Below are 13200 nucleotides of genomic sequence, written 5' to 3'. Positions count from 1 at the left end.
ACACAGAACAGTTTTTGAAGGACGTTGGCTGACCTGTAACACCTGGCAGGTGAGCAGGAAACGATGCACCACCTGGGCCTTGAGGAACTGGCGGATGTTGAAGACCTGCTGAGGGTGGTGCACCCTGATGAGGATCTCTAAGGCAGCCAGCAGCGTCTCCCACACTCCACACTGACAGCAACACAACACAGAGCACAATCATTCCTAGTCCACAGCCATGCACTGCTGTCCATCAATCACAAACAGTGGTGGAAAAAAATACTCATATTTTTTTACTTAAGTAAAAGAATCAATACAGCAATGTAGAAATACTCTGTTACAATAAAAGTCCAGAATTCTAAGTTTACATGAATAAAAGTACAGTAGGGATGTCCAATATTGACTTTTTTTATCCAACTCTTAATTTCCGATACCGATATTAACCGATACCGATATATGCTGATATAATATCTAGCAGTGATTCTCAACCATTTGAATTTCAAGGACTCCCAGTTTGAAATGCATTAGGCTACTGACCCCCATTTAATAGCATTTATATATCGCTGGGACCCCAATTTATATTAAAAACTCATATTAAGAGTTTACCAATGGAATGGGTATTTGGTTCCATTTGTACACTCAGAGTTATAGACCCTAAGGGTCCATTTGGTTCCATTTGTATACTCTAGAGGTGCAGACCCATAAGGGTCCATTTGGTTCCTATCTATCTAACATTTAGCTGGGGACCCCCTGGAACGCCCTCACACTGTCCATCAATCACAAAACAAAATGATTATAACAAATCGTTGTTTGTTCGGGCGGAAACCCATTCAATTCAATAATCAATCGGGGGAAAAAAGTCATTTTGAGGGTGAACTACTCCTTTAAGGAACGTGATTCAAATCTGATGTGTAAAAATCTGTTTCTATGTGTTTTCTTTTTTTTTTCAGACTACAGTACATGCAAACAATCTGACACCAACTTCATAATGAGGCTGGATTTGGGTTGCCAGTCTGAACGGGGCCTTGGGTATTCACAGATGTATGGTGGTTACCTCAGCTTTGGCCCAGATCTTCCAGTCCAGCAGGACCTCTGAGAGGAGCCTGATGTCTTGCACCACGGCACTGGAGTCGGCATCCAAACGAAACTGGCCGTCCTCTCCCAGAGTCAGGATAGGCGCACTGCAACACCCATCCAGCAGAGTCTAGGAGGGACACCGCAAATGCACAGTAATTTATTATTTTTATTGTGGTTGCTGTAGAAAACCAGTTCTTGTCCATTTTTATTTCACCTAGAGTAAACCTTTTTTTCTGTGCACTTTTTGCTGTAGCAAACCTTGTTTCTGTAACCACTAAATGTCCATTGAGTTTTCTGTCACTTTTCTGATTGGACAATATAATGTCTAATAAGACAGGATTGGTCACGCTTCACGTGACATCACAATATGTAATATAAATGCTAAGATGGAATTCATCGGGAACAGTAAAAAAAAGAATTCCAGCAGATTCCTCACGACTCGTGTCAATGCAACCACACTTGCAATTTCTCAGATTTGCACTTTCTAGTTGTATACGTTCTACTATTAAACGTGTCAAACTTAATCAAAAACGCCAAGCCCCAAACATGCCGATAGTCATTATCTCTATACTTTATGGAGCGCTACTTAATGCTCTGTCAAGACCAATGCCCTTCATTCCCCCCGAGAGATCCTGTCTCTATTGATCAAGCTCTGCCATTTGTTAAACTGACCAGCTCCACTGCGGTAAGACATAAATCTTGTGTTCCTTCGGGAATGACGTAGGAGAGCAGCCCTACAGATCTTACAGCTCTGTTTGCATTGACATTCAGGTCTTACACAATAAAAATTTGTTTTGATGAGATAAACATTACTGTAAGTGATAGTCAATTTAAAGTGATGACAACGCTGACTTTTCATATCCAATGTCGATCTACTTGAAAATGTTATTTATTTTGTAGTGAAAGCAATTAAAATATGCAAATAGTCACAGCCTTTAGAAGTGCAAGTAGCTTTCCATGTTTTCAGTATGAATGTGTGTGGCAGTGTACACTGTCTGAACCCTAGTATCTCTGTTCTGGGGCATGTAACAATAGATGCAAATTTGTAGAAAATAGCAGAGCTACAAGATCACGTTACAACATGATATGTTGTGAGCTCGAGTTGTAGATCAGCTATTTTTGGCAAAAATATTTGGTGTAGAGCAAAAAAAGGAGGGAAGAAAGCATAGACCCCTGGGGTACACTGGTCAACGAAGTACAGTATATACAGTAGGGAAAATGGATTAATGTATAATATAATTAGAATTAATATAATAATAAGTAATAAGTATAATTGCGCAAGTATACGTATCGGTATGCGTTTTTCTGTGGATCGGTGTGCTCTGTAGATTGATGTTGTGGCCCTGTGTACTGGTTCTGAAAAACCCAACACAAAACGAACTAAACCAGAGGTGCCGTGTGTCTGTCTTAAATCCAATCAGACAGATTCCATTTCAGCAAAACAACCATCAAACAGCTCGATTGCAACCACAGCCTCTGGGTTCAAATAACAGCTGGGTCAGAAAACTGCCGCCTAGTGGCACCACGGTCTCAGAGATGGAATAATTTCATGGTACACAGGCCAGTTAATGTGCCGAACACCTAGCCCAGTTCAATACTTGTATTGCATCGTTCGCCTCCTCTCCAACTAAACTAAAATACCTTAAAAATAAAAGTGAGGTTGGAGGAGATGTGAACCCACCATAGCGCTTGTGTGCAGCGCTGCTGCTCGGCACAATGCCAGGGAAGCTGAGGTGGTTTCTGACATGTTGCTCGGCACCCAAAAATAAATGTGGTTTTGATCGTAAACATAGGCTACAGTACAATATCTTTTTAATATCCATAAATCCACAAACCTCGGTCTGTCTGGGAGGGTATGTGTGCTTCTTTCTCAATTGGCTTTGCAGATTGGTTGAAAGTTAACACTTGCCCAAAACATGGACATGCCCAAACTTTCCCCCAAGTTTGTGTCATTCAAGTACTCTGACAACGGGTACTGCACTGGTACACTGTACAAACAGTCGCTGACATACATGAATATATACAGTACACTTTATTCAAGCAAACACAGGGATTAATACTTAATAAAGTAAGAGGTTGCAATTTTTTTGCTGGAAATGGGGAGGCAACTTGCAGAAGTTAAATATTATTTGTGAAAATAAATACTCTACTAATCTCCACTTCAAAAACAACAAGCCTGGAATCCCCAGTCCCCACTATACCTGTTTCCATCAGAGAATTCTCCACCTCAAAAACATAAAAGCAAGTCTCTTGCACACCTACAAAGGCAACAAGTGCGTAGAAGACCAAGCGAGGGTCCAAAAAAAACCTGTGCACACCGTCTTCAAATGCAATACAAAGTGGGGATTAATGGGAAATCACTTGTGTGATTTCACAGTGATTTCCCATTAAAACCTTTTCATTGCATTTGAAGACAGTCTGCAGGCGTTTTTATTTTACACCTCAAAGACATAAAATTCACATTCAGAAACTTCCAAGACGAGTTTATCCTGTATTAAATATTTATCTCTTACTTAAATTATTTCCATTGGTCTGGATTTCACCCATGGCACATTTCAAAGTTCAAGTACAGTACACTAACCGCGCCTGTTGGTTGGCGCCAGCCGTACACAGCACCGCTTCAGCGAGTCAAACTTAGGAACCCATCAATCGCACTGCCGATAAACATTGATGTCGAAACTTTATACTTTATACCGTGTAAGACAACCGCTGTGCGCCAGATTGTTTGGCTCACGTGGTCGTAATTTGGAACGTCTCTCAGAGAATCACTTGGCTCAGACCTCCTAACATTTCGAACAGCTTACACCACATCATTAATGACTCACAGCACTATCAGTGAGCCCATCTACTGAGTATAAATGACCAGAGCTAAGAGCCACAGCTCGTCTTATACAGTTTAGGCTTAGCCACTTAAGAGATAGTTCACCCCCAAAATGCATTTTTTTCGTATCGATTACTCGCCCCATGGACACTTGAATTCATGGATATTTGTTTGTTTTTGTCGCATTCATAAGCATAATCTTTGTCTCCATAGGGAATAAAGCAGGCTCTTTGTGTCTCCATAGGGAACCACTGCTGGTCATCAAATTATTGGTTTAAGTCACAAAGAAAAATACATTTTGAGGGTATCCCTAGGGGTATCCCATAGCCGATCTACAAGCTCACAAAGCATCACATCGGCTATTTTAGAATGTTTGGAAAACGTGGAAAAGAATCTAGTCAATCATCATGACAAGCCCTAAAATAAGGACACCAGGTGGTTGAAAGTGGTTAAGAGTTTAAAAGCACCGTGAGGCAGTGCTCCTCCTATTCGCCATGTGACCCAGCAGAGGACACATTCCATGGCAGTCCAGCCAGAATGTTGACATATTGTGTTAGATTTAAATATATCTTGTGGGGAGGGAGACTGGGCCTTCGGCTCAGCTGCTGTGGAATGCCCTTCCTGACCGCCTGAGAGCACCACAGTCCGTTGATGCTTTTAAGAGGGGACTAAAATCCTTTCTTTTTAACAAGGCCTTTTCCTAGATGGACTCATTGATGCCTTATGCGTTTTTAAACCTTTTCTTATCTGAATTTATTCATTTCAGTTTTTCCTTTTTTTTTAATCCTTATAGCACTTTGCTTCAAATATAAAGTGTGGTATATAGCACTTTGCTTCAAATATAAAGTGTGGTACAAATAAAATGTATTATTATTATTTGTATTATTAAAACAACGTTAAAAAGCAACACCACAACACCAATCCACAAAGGTTGTGTTTGTGTGTGTGTGTGTGTGTGTGTGTGTGTGTGTGTGTGTGTGTGTGTGTGTGTGTGTGTGCGCGCGCACTCAAACAGCGCAGAAGGAAACAAAGTGCTCGCGCTGTGAGTGACTCACTTTCAGCATGTGATATCCCACGACGCACTTGGACTTGATGAGGACCTGGTGGATCATGGAGTATCCGTGGTAACGGTCCATCTCGTGGATGCGGTGCTGGTTGATCTTGGACAGGGACAGCAGCACCTGCAGGGCCAGGGCCTGAGTCTGCTCACTGTCACTGAGCTCCACCGCCTGGAGGGAGGGAGGGTCCACACACAACACACCAAAACACATTCAGTTCAGGCTAACTAGGAAGAACGCCGCATGCCAGCAATTAGAGTTTGTAATAACTTCACGTCTTTAAAAAACAAACAGTGAGTCACACAGTGTTCCTGGCAACTCAACCGGTTCTCTGGCAAGAAATGGAGATTTTTATTGATATTTGTTTGAAGCAGCACAGCCTGGACATGAAAAAACAACAACTTAAGGGCAGTGTTGATTTTCACAGCAGTCACGTTTTAGTCATCTGAAATGTTTTAGTTTTAGTCTAGTTTTAGTTGACTAAATATCATACGACTTTGGTCGACTAAATGTGCAGTTGATTTTTGTCGTCTTGATGGCGTCGTAAAGACTCGTAAAAGCTCACAAGCTCACAACGCGTCGCAGCGGCACATGTTGTGAGCTTGTAGATCCCCCGAGCGCAGCCAAACATGAAATGACTTGTAGTTCTACTGGATCTCTTCTCCACTAGTCCCTCCCTAACATTTTAGTCTAGTTTTTATTTGTAGACAAAATCATCAATATATTTAGTCTTAGTTTTGGTCATCGTAGTAGCATTGTTGTTTTTATTTCGTTTTTATTTTGATGTCAACGACATCACCACTGCTACAGGATACAGATTTGACAGGTGGAAAACAATTTTACAGTATATCCTTGCCTGTGCAAAGAGGTAGACAAAAGTTCCGGTGCCTCCGATCTTGTGCAGGACGCTCTGCAGTCCCTGGGTTTCGGTGGGGAGCAGCGTCCTGAGAGAGTGGGGCTCCAGGGCACCACACTGCACCTCCTTGGAGCTGAAGGGACGCTGGGTGACCACCGTCTTTGCCTGGCCCTTCAGTCTGATCACAGGCTCATAGATGGTGTAGAGCCTGGGGCTGCTGGGAGCATAGACCACCGCCAAACACTCCTGTCCAACACACAAATAGTTTGACAATGTTTAACGATGAGATATTAAGCAAACGTATAAGCCAATATGGGTAGCAGCAGAAAGAAATGACTTTAAATTAAGATAATTATTGACCGCTACATGTGGTTAGTGGGTGTAATATGCATACATAATAAAAATAACTTGCTTCCTTAATGATATATTTCTCTGGGTAAATTCCTTTTTCAAGAACACATTTCTAATGACGTTAAAGGATGTTATGTTTTCAATGTGCAGTGAAGTGCACATCTAGATAAAAGTCAAGGCAATTACTCCATCATCATCGTCATCCTTACAACGAGTGCTGTCGTATCCACGTCTTTGTTCTTCATCAGCAGCTCTCGTACGTGTTCACACTTCAGTCCGTCCAGGGTGACATATTTGGAGAATGTGGCGCTAGGTGTGCCATATTTGCAGGGCATAATGGAGGTGAGGTCAGGCCCGCTGGCGTAAAGGTAGAAGGCCTCCTCGGATCCTATTCGAGAACCTGAATAAGAAGTACACACACACACACACACACACACACACACACACACACACACACACACACATACACAGAGAAGAGAAAACTATTGGGATCATCATTCTCTTTTCTCCCACAGAAAAGTAGGCGATAAAGAGTGCTCTTTGTAGGCCAAAGCAGAATTTAGCACTGCAGACTGGCAATGGAATTTTTTGCATTGGGTTTTGGATAAGAAAATAATCTCTGAAGTAAACAACGGCTTATGGCATTAACACGTTTTGTTCCACAAGATAATCTTCACAAATCATCAAGATTTCTGTTTATTTTTTACAACACAGACAATTCATGTATATTAAAAAACACATTCATAGTTAAGATAATAATTGTTGTAGAACAAAACGGAAAACAGTTAAGCTTACTGTATGTAAAGACATTTTCAGTATAAATCGAAAAACCCAATGGTAAATCATATTGGAAATGTAGAGAGGGAAACCAGTGCAAGGAACTCACTTCCAGGTTCCTGGTTCCTTCCTATTGGCCCTCTTATCATGATATTGTTGTGGATAATATTGTTATCAGACTGCGCTGGGTGACGTCATCAACAATATTAGCCAGACAGATAGCCTGATTTAGCTTTTTTTGTTTGCGTGTCAAAACAGCTTCAAGGAGTTGAGACAAATCTGTTAAGTGTTGATGATCCTCTGGTGCAATTAGCAGTCCTTGTGTTTTTTCTCCAGGAGTTATGTGTGTTCCAACGACAACGAGAGGTTCACAGGTTGAGAATGCCTGGCCGCCAGGCTGTTCACGGCCAATTAGAGGCAACAAGGGAAGTGTTCTGTATGCCTGCCTGGGGAATGCTGAGAATCCACAGCACGCCGCATGCATGCATGCCACATTGGCAACAGCCTCGCAAAGAGACGCACAGCGCTGATCGACTTACAAAACAAAGCGTCACCATGTACGTAGGCCAGCAGCATGTTTATCCACTTAAAACCGGGCATCTCTTATTTTGGAAATATCATTATAGGCAAAAAATCTTCAAAAGCTCTACAAGCTCACCACATACTGTAGATCGGCTATTTTTGTGTGACACCATCATCACACAATTAAATATAAAATAGGGCTTAACACATTCCCCGCCATTTAACAATACCTTCGTACTCTACCATGCCTCCAGTCTCCATAGACTTCCATGTAATTCATAGTGCACGGATCATGCACACCCATGCCTAGATAATGCACCACGTGTGTCCACATTGCTCACAGCTTTCAAACAAAAAAATCCGAATGGAAATCCGTTCAGGCATTCATGAGATAGAAGCCATTATGTTTTCCTAAAATGTAAACAAAGATGGCTGCCATGTTTGATAGATGGGGTTGCTATGGGGGTTAAACATGCAATTTCGCGATTTCTATCATGCCTACTACATTTTTTGGGGTCAGATTTTTTTTTTGAAAAAAAATCTTTTTTGAAAATTTATTTTTTATTTTTTTCAAAATGGCGGAAATTCTCGGGACTATCGGGCCTGGCAGGGAAAGACATTGAAATAATCCCGGGACTATCGGGCCTGGCATGCAATGAGTTAAGTGGCTAACATGGACTGTTCAATCTGCTGCCTTCTTGCAAGAGTTAACCGCAGCATCGGGAGCAGAACGGACAGATTTAGCAAGAGTTTTTTTCCCAAGCCATCAGACTTGTGAACTATGTGGCTGAAGAATCCTGTTGTGCTATATCATTGCCTCTTCATGAACTGACTGTGATTATATTTATTAAATGGTGTTTTTGATCATAGGAGGCCAGTGAACCCAAATTCTGTTCATTTATACATTTAATGTATATGTTGAATGACAATAAAGCTATCTATCTATCTATCCATCTATCTATCCATCTATCTATCCATCTATCCATCTATCCATCTATCCATCTATCCATCTATCCATCTATCCATCTATCCATCCATCTATCTATCTATCTATCTATCCATCTATCTATCTATCTATCTATCTATCTATCTTCAGAACCTACTGTATCTATCATTACAGAAAGCATATAACTGTCAGATCCACTGGAGGGCAGGTACAGTGGATAAAGCAAGATACAAAATAGAAGTCCGCACACTGTAACATTGCAAGCTCCCAGTGCAGGCTTTATGATAGATTGACGTTTCGACACAGAGTCTTCTTCATTAAACTAAAGGGGCGAACATACCGTATCATGGCCATCACCTCTGAATTAATACTGGAAAAAAGAGTTTAGATACCGATGAGGCATGTTGAAATGAAAGATTTAAAATAAGCCAGAGGCATTCCATTTACCGGTAGAGCGCACCATTGAGGCCCCATTGCAAAATAACTTAGGGGATTTGAGCCAGATGGCGAGAATGCACTTAAAAGGTATAAAATGGGGATAGATCATGAAGGTGATGTCGAAGCTGGGCCTGAGGGGCGGATTAAGAGTGGGAGGGCTTATCATAGGCATGCTTCCAGTTAGAGTTCTCAACGGGCCTGAAAATTAAGGCCCGGCCCTAAGTGGGCCGGCCCAAGGCCCGGCCTGAACAATTACCATACTTTTAGACCTGAAAAGGGTGTCATTGTGCACTTAATGTCCTCAAAGTAACGTATCCAACAAGCTTTTAACGGAGCAGATTGGACTTTCCTTTACAGAGATAATGGACAAAACATCTTGAAAATGGCTACTTTGGCCGATCACTGGTTTTCTATTGAGTTTTGTCCATTGTCGGCCGTTCCATAGCATGGCCGTGTGTGTATCCGTGTATGTATCCGTGTATCCGTGTATGTATGTGTGTATGTAGCCTGAACTACCACTCAGTGACCAGAGAGAGTGCTCTTGAGTCTAGTCTGAGCATCAACTGCAATATTCTCTCTCTCTCTCGCACACACACACACACACACACACACACACACACACACACACACACACACACACACACACACACACACACACACACACACACACACACACACACACACACACACACACACACACACACACACACACACACACACACACACACACACAGCTCAGTTCACACGGGTGTAATTTTTTATTGTATTATATATATATTTTTTAATAACTCGGGCTAGGACAAGCAACAAACTAGATAGCAGAGTAAAGTTCACTTTGAGCTGCATCCAACACACCCACTGCCATTCCCATTAGCCGTTAGGCCACTAGAAATGTCTTTTGGGGTAGAATACATATATATATCTGTATATATATATATTTCTTTTGTCATAGAAACTTAGGCTTGACCAGCCCGACAAATTAGCATACATTTTGGGCCCGCCCCAAAAATGCCAGGTTGGGTTAGAGAAGTCTACTTCTGACTAGAACAGTGGTTTTCAACCTGTGGGTCAGGACCCCCAGGGGGGGTTCCCAAATGATTTTGGGGGGGTCCCCAGTCCCCAGATGATTAACTTAATGTGCAACATTGTTTTCTCTCACAACAGTAAACAAACCAACATACATTTAAGTGTATAGAGGGTATCTGCACTTTTCAAAAGTGTAAAGGACTTTTTAATACCTCTAAAATGACAAATTAAACATTGGTCAAATTGTCAAATATTAGAGGCAGAAATTGTGAACAATAGAACCGTGTTATACAAAATGTAATGCCTCGACTCTTAGTGCTCGTAGGGTGGGGGCTCCCCAGTTAAAATGTGATTATTTTGGGGGTCACGGCCTGAAAGGTTGAAAACCACTGGACTAGAAGACCACCATAGGACTGGTACCGTTGAAGAGCAGAACAGTGCCCATGTTCCAGTGCCTTACCGTTGAAGAGCAGAACAGTGCCCATGTTCCAGTGACCTCCCTGCTTCAGCAGCTCCTCAGAGGACGCCATGCAGTGGCCCAGCATGCAGAAGGTCTTGTTGCTGTCCGACGACAGACTGGACTTCCTGGGCAGCGTGTAGTCCAGAGACACCTCACACCTCCTGGTACAGTCCCCAACACACACGTTAGAATAAATAGAATTGCAGTTAGTTCATTGTACATGTTACTGACTTTAGTTTTTTTGTTTAAGAACGACTTCACAACACTGTTATAAAGCACTCTATTATTATTATTATTATGACCGATGTATGGTTTGGCCGATAGGTCATTATTGGCATCGGTATCGGTAATTGTGCAGTCGATGTGTCCCAATGATTATAGATGAAAAAGGTGTTAAAAATGATGTGCTGTGAGCTTGTAAATCAGTTATTTTTGAACATTTCGGCTTGGTTATTAAGAGGTTATTTTTATTTCTTGATATTATAATAGGTTAATTCTTCTTAAATTAAATCCAAGTTTTTCAAATTTATTACAAGAATTTTGTACTTTTTGACCAAAAGAGTCAGTGAAAACATCGGTAAAGGTGGCCTCCAAAATCGGGATGGATTAAAACATGTTGTATTGGTCATGGCTCTATTAATTATTCATTATTATTATTGACCATTGTTATTAATATCATTAATCTCTTACTTGACTCCACACACCCAGACCACCAGACATCCATGGATGTTCTTCTTGCCCTCAGGTTGCTGGGTGTAGGTCAGGCCCAGGTGCTGCCACGGCCCTGGCTTCAGCACACCCTCACCAGACTGGGCCTGGGCCAACAGACCCGCTTTGATCTCATCATTCGGATCTATACAAATCCTGAAGGAAAAATAGTTTTGCCCTTATGTACTTGTACACAAGATATAATACAATAAAGTACAACCTTGAACCTTGAATAGTGCACTCTGTGCTCTACTATGAATACTATGAACTATTGATCACTTCCTATACACTTTTCATAACTGTAATATGCAATATTCACGACCAAGTCTGTGTATCCACTCCATCTGGTACAAAAAGCATCTGCTTTTGTGGTTTTAATCACATAAAGCCCTACAGGGGCTGGCTGGCCCTAATTTACATATCTGAATTATTGTGCCCTCAGGACACTGTGAGTGTGAGATCTCTCATGTCTTCTGACTAAAGCCTTCTATCCAAAAATCAATGCAAAAAACAACAAAGGGTGACCGATTGTTCACAGAGCCCAATCTATGTAACAACCTTGATCCTTCTCTTGGCGATAAAGAAAGCAGTCATTTGTTTTCTTTTCTATATTTAGAAGTGTTTTCATTGTACAGCACCTTATAACTCTTGTTTTATTTTTATACAGTGCACTTCTTATTGACATTTCACCCCACTCTGGCTCTTACCTGAATGTGAGTGATCCTGTGGAGAAGTCAGCCCACACTTGCAGCATCAGAGCCTTGGAGCCCATGGAGAGAATGTGAATGAGGCTCTCGTCCACTCTCCTCTGCCCGGCCTGGGAGGTACCGTGATGGGCTTCAGCTGTAGCGGCCTTCCCCTCCTCTGGAGAGTCAAAAACATGGATTCATATTGTTGCTGCCATGCAGAAACCTGCCATCAGCGTATTTATAAATTAGAGTAGCGGAAAATAGCAGATCTACAAGCTCACAAAATGTCACATGGTGACCCGTTGTGACCTTGTAGAATGTAGATTGTCCATTTCCGCTATTTTCAAAGTGAAAAGTGGTTACGGCCGTCTGAGGGTTTAAAACATATTTAACCAATGAAAAGTATTATGAGCTTGTGACTAAATAACTACACTGGATGCATTGGAACACAGGTTCTTTTTTCCATTTCCTGAAAAGTATCAGTTTTGAACATAGAAGATTTCTCCCCGATAGCGACAATATATACTGTATAGAGGCTATTCGTGTGACATCATCGTACCCGGGAGTTATGCAGGAACGCCTACTGAGTGGCAAAAACTACTGGTTGTATTAAACATGTTAAACTCACCAAAATTGTAGCTGTGCGGAAAGCTTGAATTATCCTCTTTCTATCCGCAAAGTTTTTGTTTCATAAAAATCCACCATCCACGTATGTTATGAGCTACTATCTGTCAATAAGTTCTGTGCATCAAACGTGGGCCAAAGAAGTGTCTCACAAAGACTGTGTTGTCTCACCTTTGTCTTTATCTGCATCCTTGTCCTCGGGCTCTTCCACCCTCATCCACATGGAGGCGCTGAAGCCGCTGGCCATGTGTGGCCAGCAGTTCTGCCCCAGCAGAGGCAGCTGGAGCGGGGCCACATGCCAGGGAGAGGTGCGCAGGTGGCTGGGTCGCCGCGTCTCGCCGTCACCATCCCTACGGCCGGGGGACAGCTTTCCCCTCCACAGTAGCCCCACACCACCTTTTCCCCCTCCCGCAGCGCTGCTGCTCTGTCTGGAGCCTGGGGACGTCCCGCCCGGCGTGGAGGCCCCGAGGATTATGGGAAAGGACAGGAAGTGAAGTGGCTCCATCTGCATGTTGGCTTCCACGATCTGCAGGATGCCCTTCAGTAGGATCTCCTGGCAGCACAACGAGGAAAGACGGGGAGGTTAGTCGGAAACAGCAGACTGTCATTTATTATTGTGGGCTGAAAGGCGAGATCAGTATGTTATATAAAAACTTTATAGACCAAGGTTATTCTCCTCAAAATAATTACCAACAGTACAAAGGCAGAGCCTTTAGCCAATGAGGAGCAGTGTTCTTGGTGACATTACCACCAACAAGTGCAACCTGATATAAATAACAACACCCCCATGAAATCTTTTGTCGTATATGTTCTCCCAAAACTTTAGAATAAGTATATAAATTATATAGATAGATAGATAGATACCTTT

General features: G+C 42.1%; 1 protein-coding gene across 1 annotated transcript in view; it reads right to left on the bottom strand.

Moving 5' to 3' along the window:
- lyst (lysosomal trafficking regulator) overlaps nt 1–13200 on the bottom strand; it is a 92912-nt gene that overhangs the window by 38792 nt on the left and 40920 nt on the right. The window contains exons 13-21 of the mRNA XM_080741197.1: nt 12504–12885; nt 11727–11883; nt 11002–11175; nt 10312–10472; nt 6352–6542; nt 5792–6037; nt 4933–5106; nt 1034–1183; nt 34–171 (exon numbers count right to left, since the gene is read on the bottom strand). Coding sequence (XP_080597323.1) covers nt 34–171; nt 1034–1183; nt 4933–5106; nt 5792–6037; nt 6352–6542; nt 10312–10472; nt 11002–11175; nt 11727–11883; nt 12504–12885 — 1773 coding nt within the window. The remainder of the gene's footprint in view (nt 1–33; nt 172–1033; nt 1184–4932; nt 5107–5791; nt 6038–6351; nt 6543–10311; nt 10473–11001; nt 11176–11726; nt 11884–12503; nt 12886–13200) is intronic.

The sequence above is a fragment of the Nannobrachium achirus genome (assembly GCF_963921795.1).
Source record: "Nannobrachium achirus genome assembly, chromosome: 13".
NCBI classification, from domain to species: domain Eukaryota; kingdom Metazoa; phylum Chordata; class Actinopteri; order Myctophiformes; family Myctophidae; genus Nannobrachium; species Nannobrachium achirus.
This window is presented reverse-complemented; position numbering and strand designations above follow the sequence as displayed.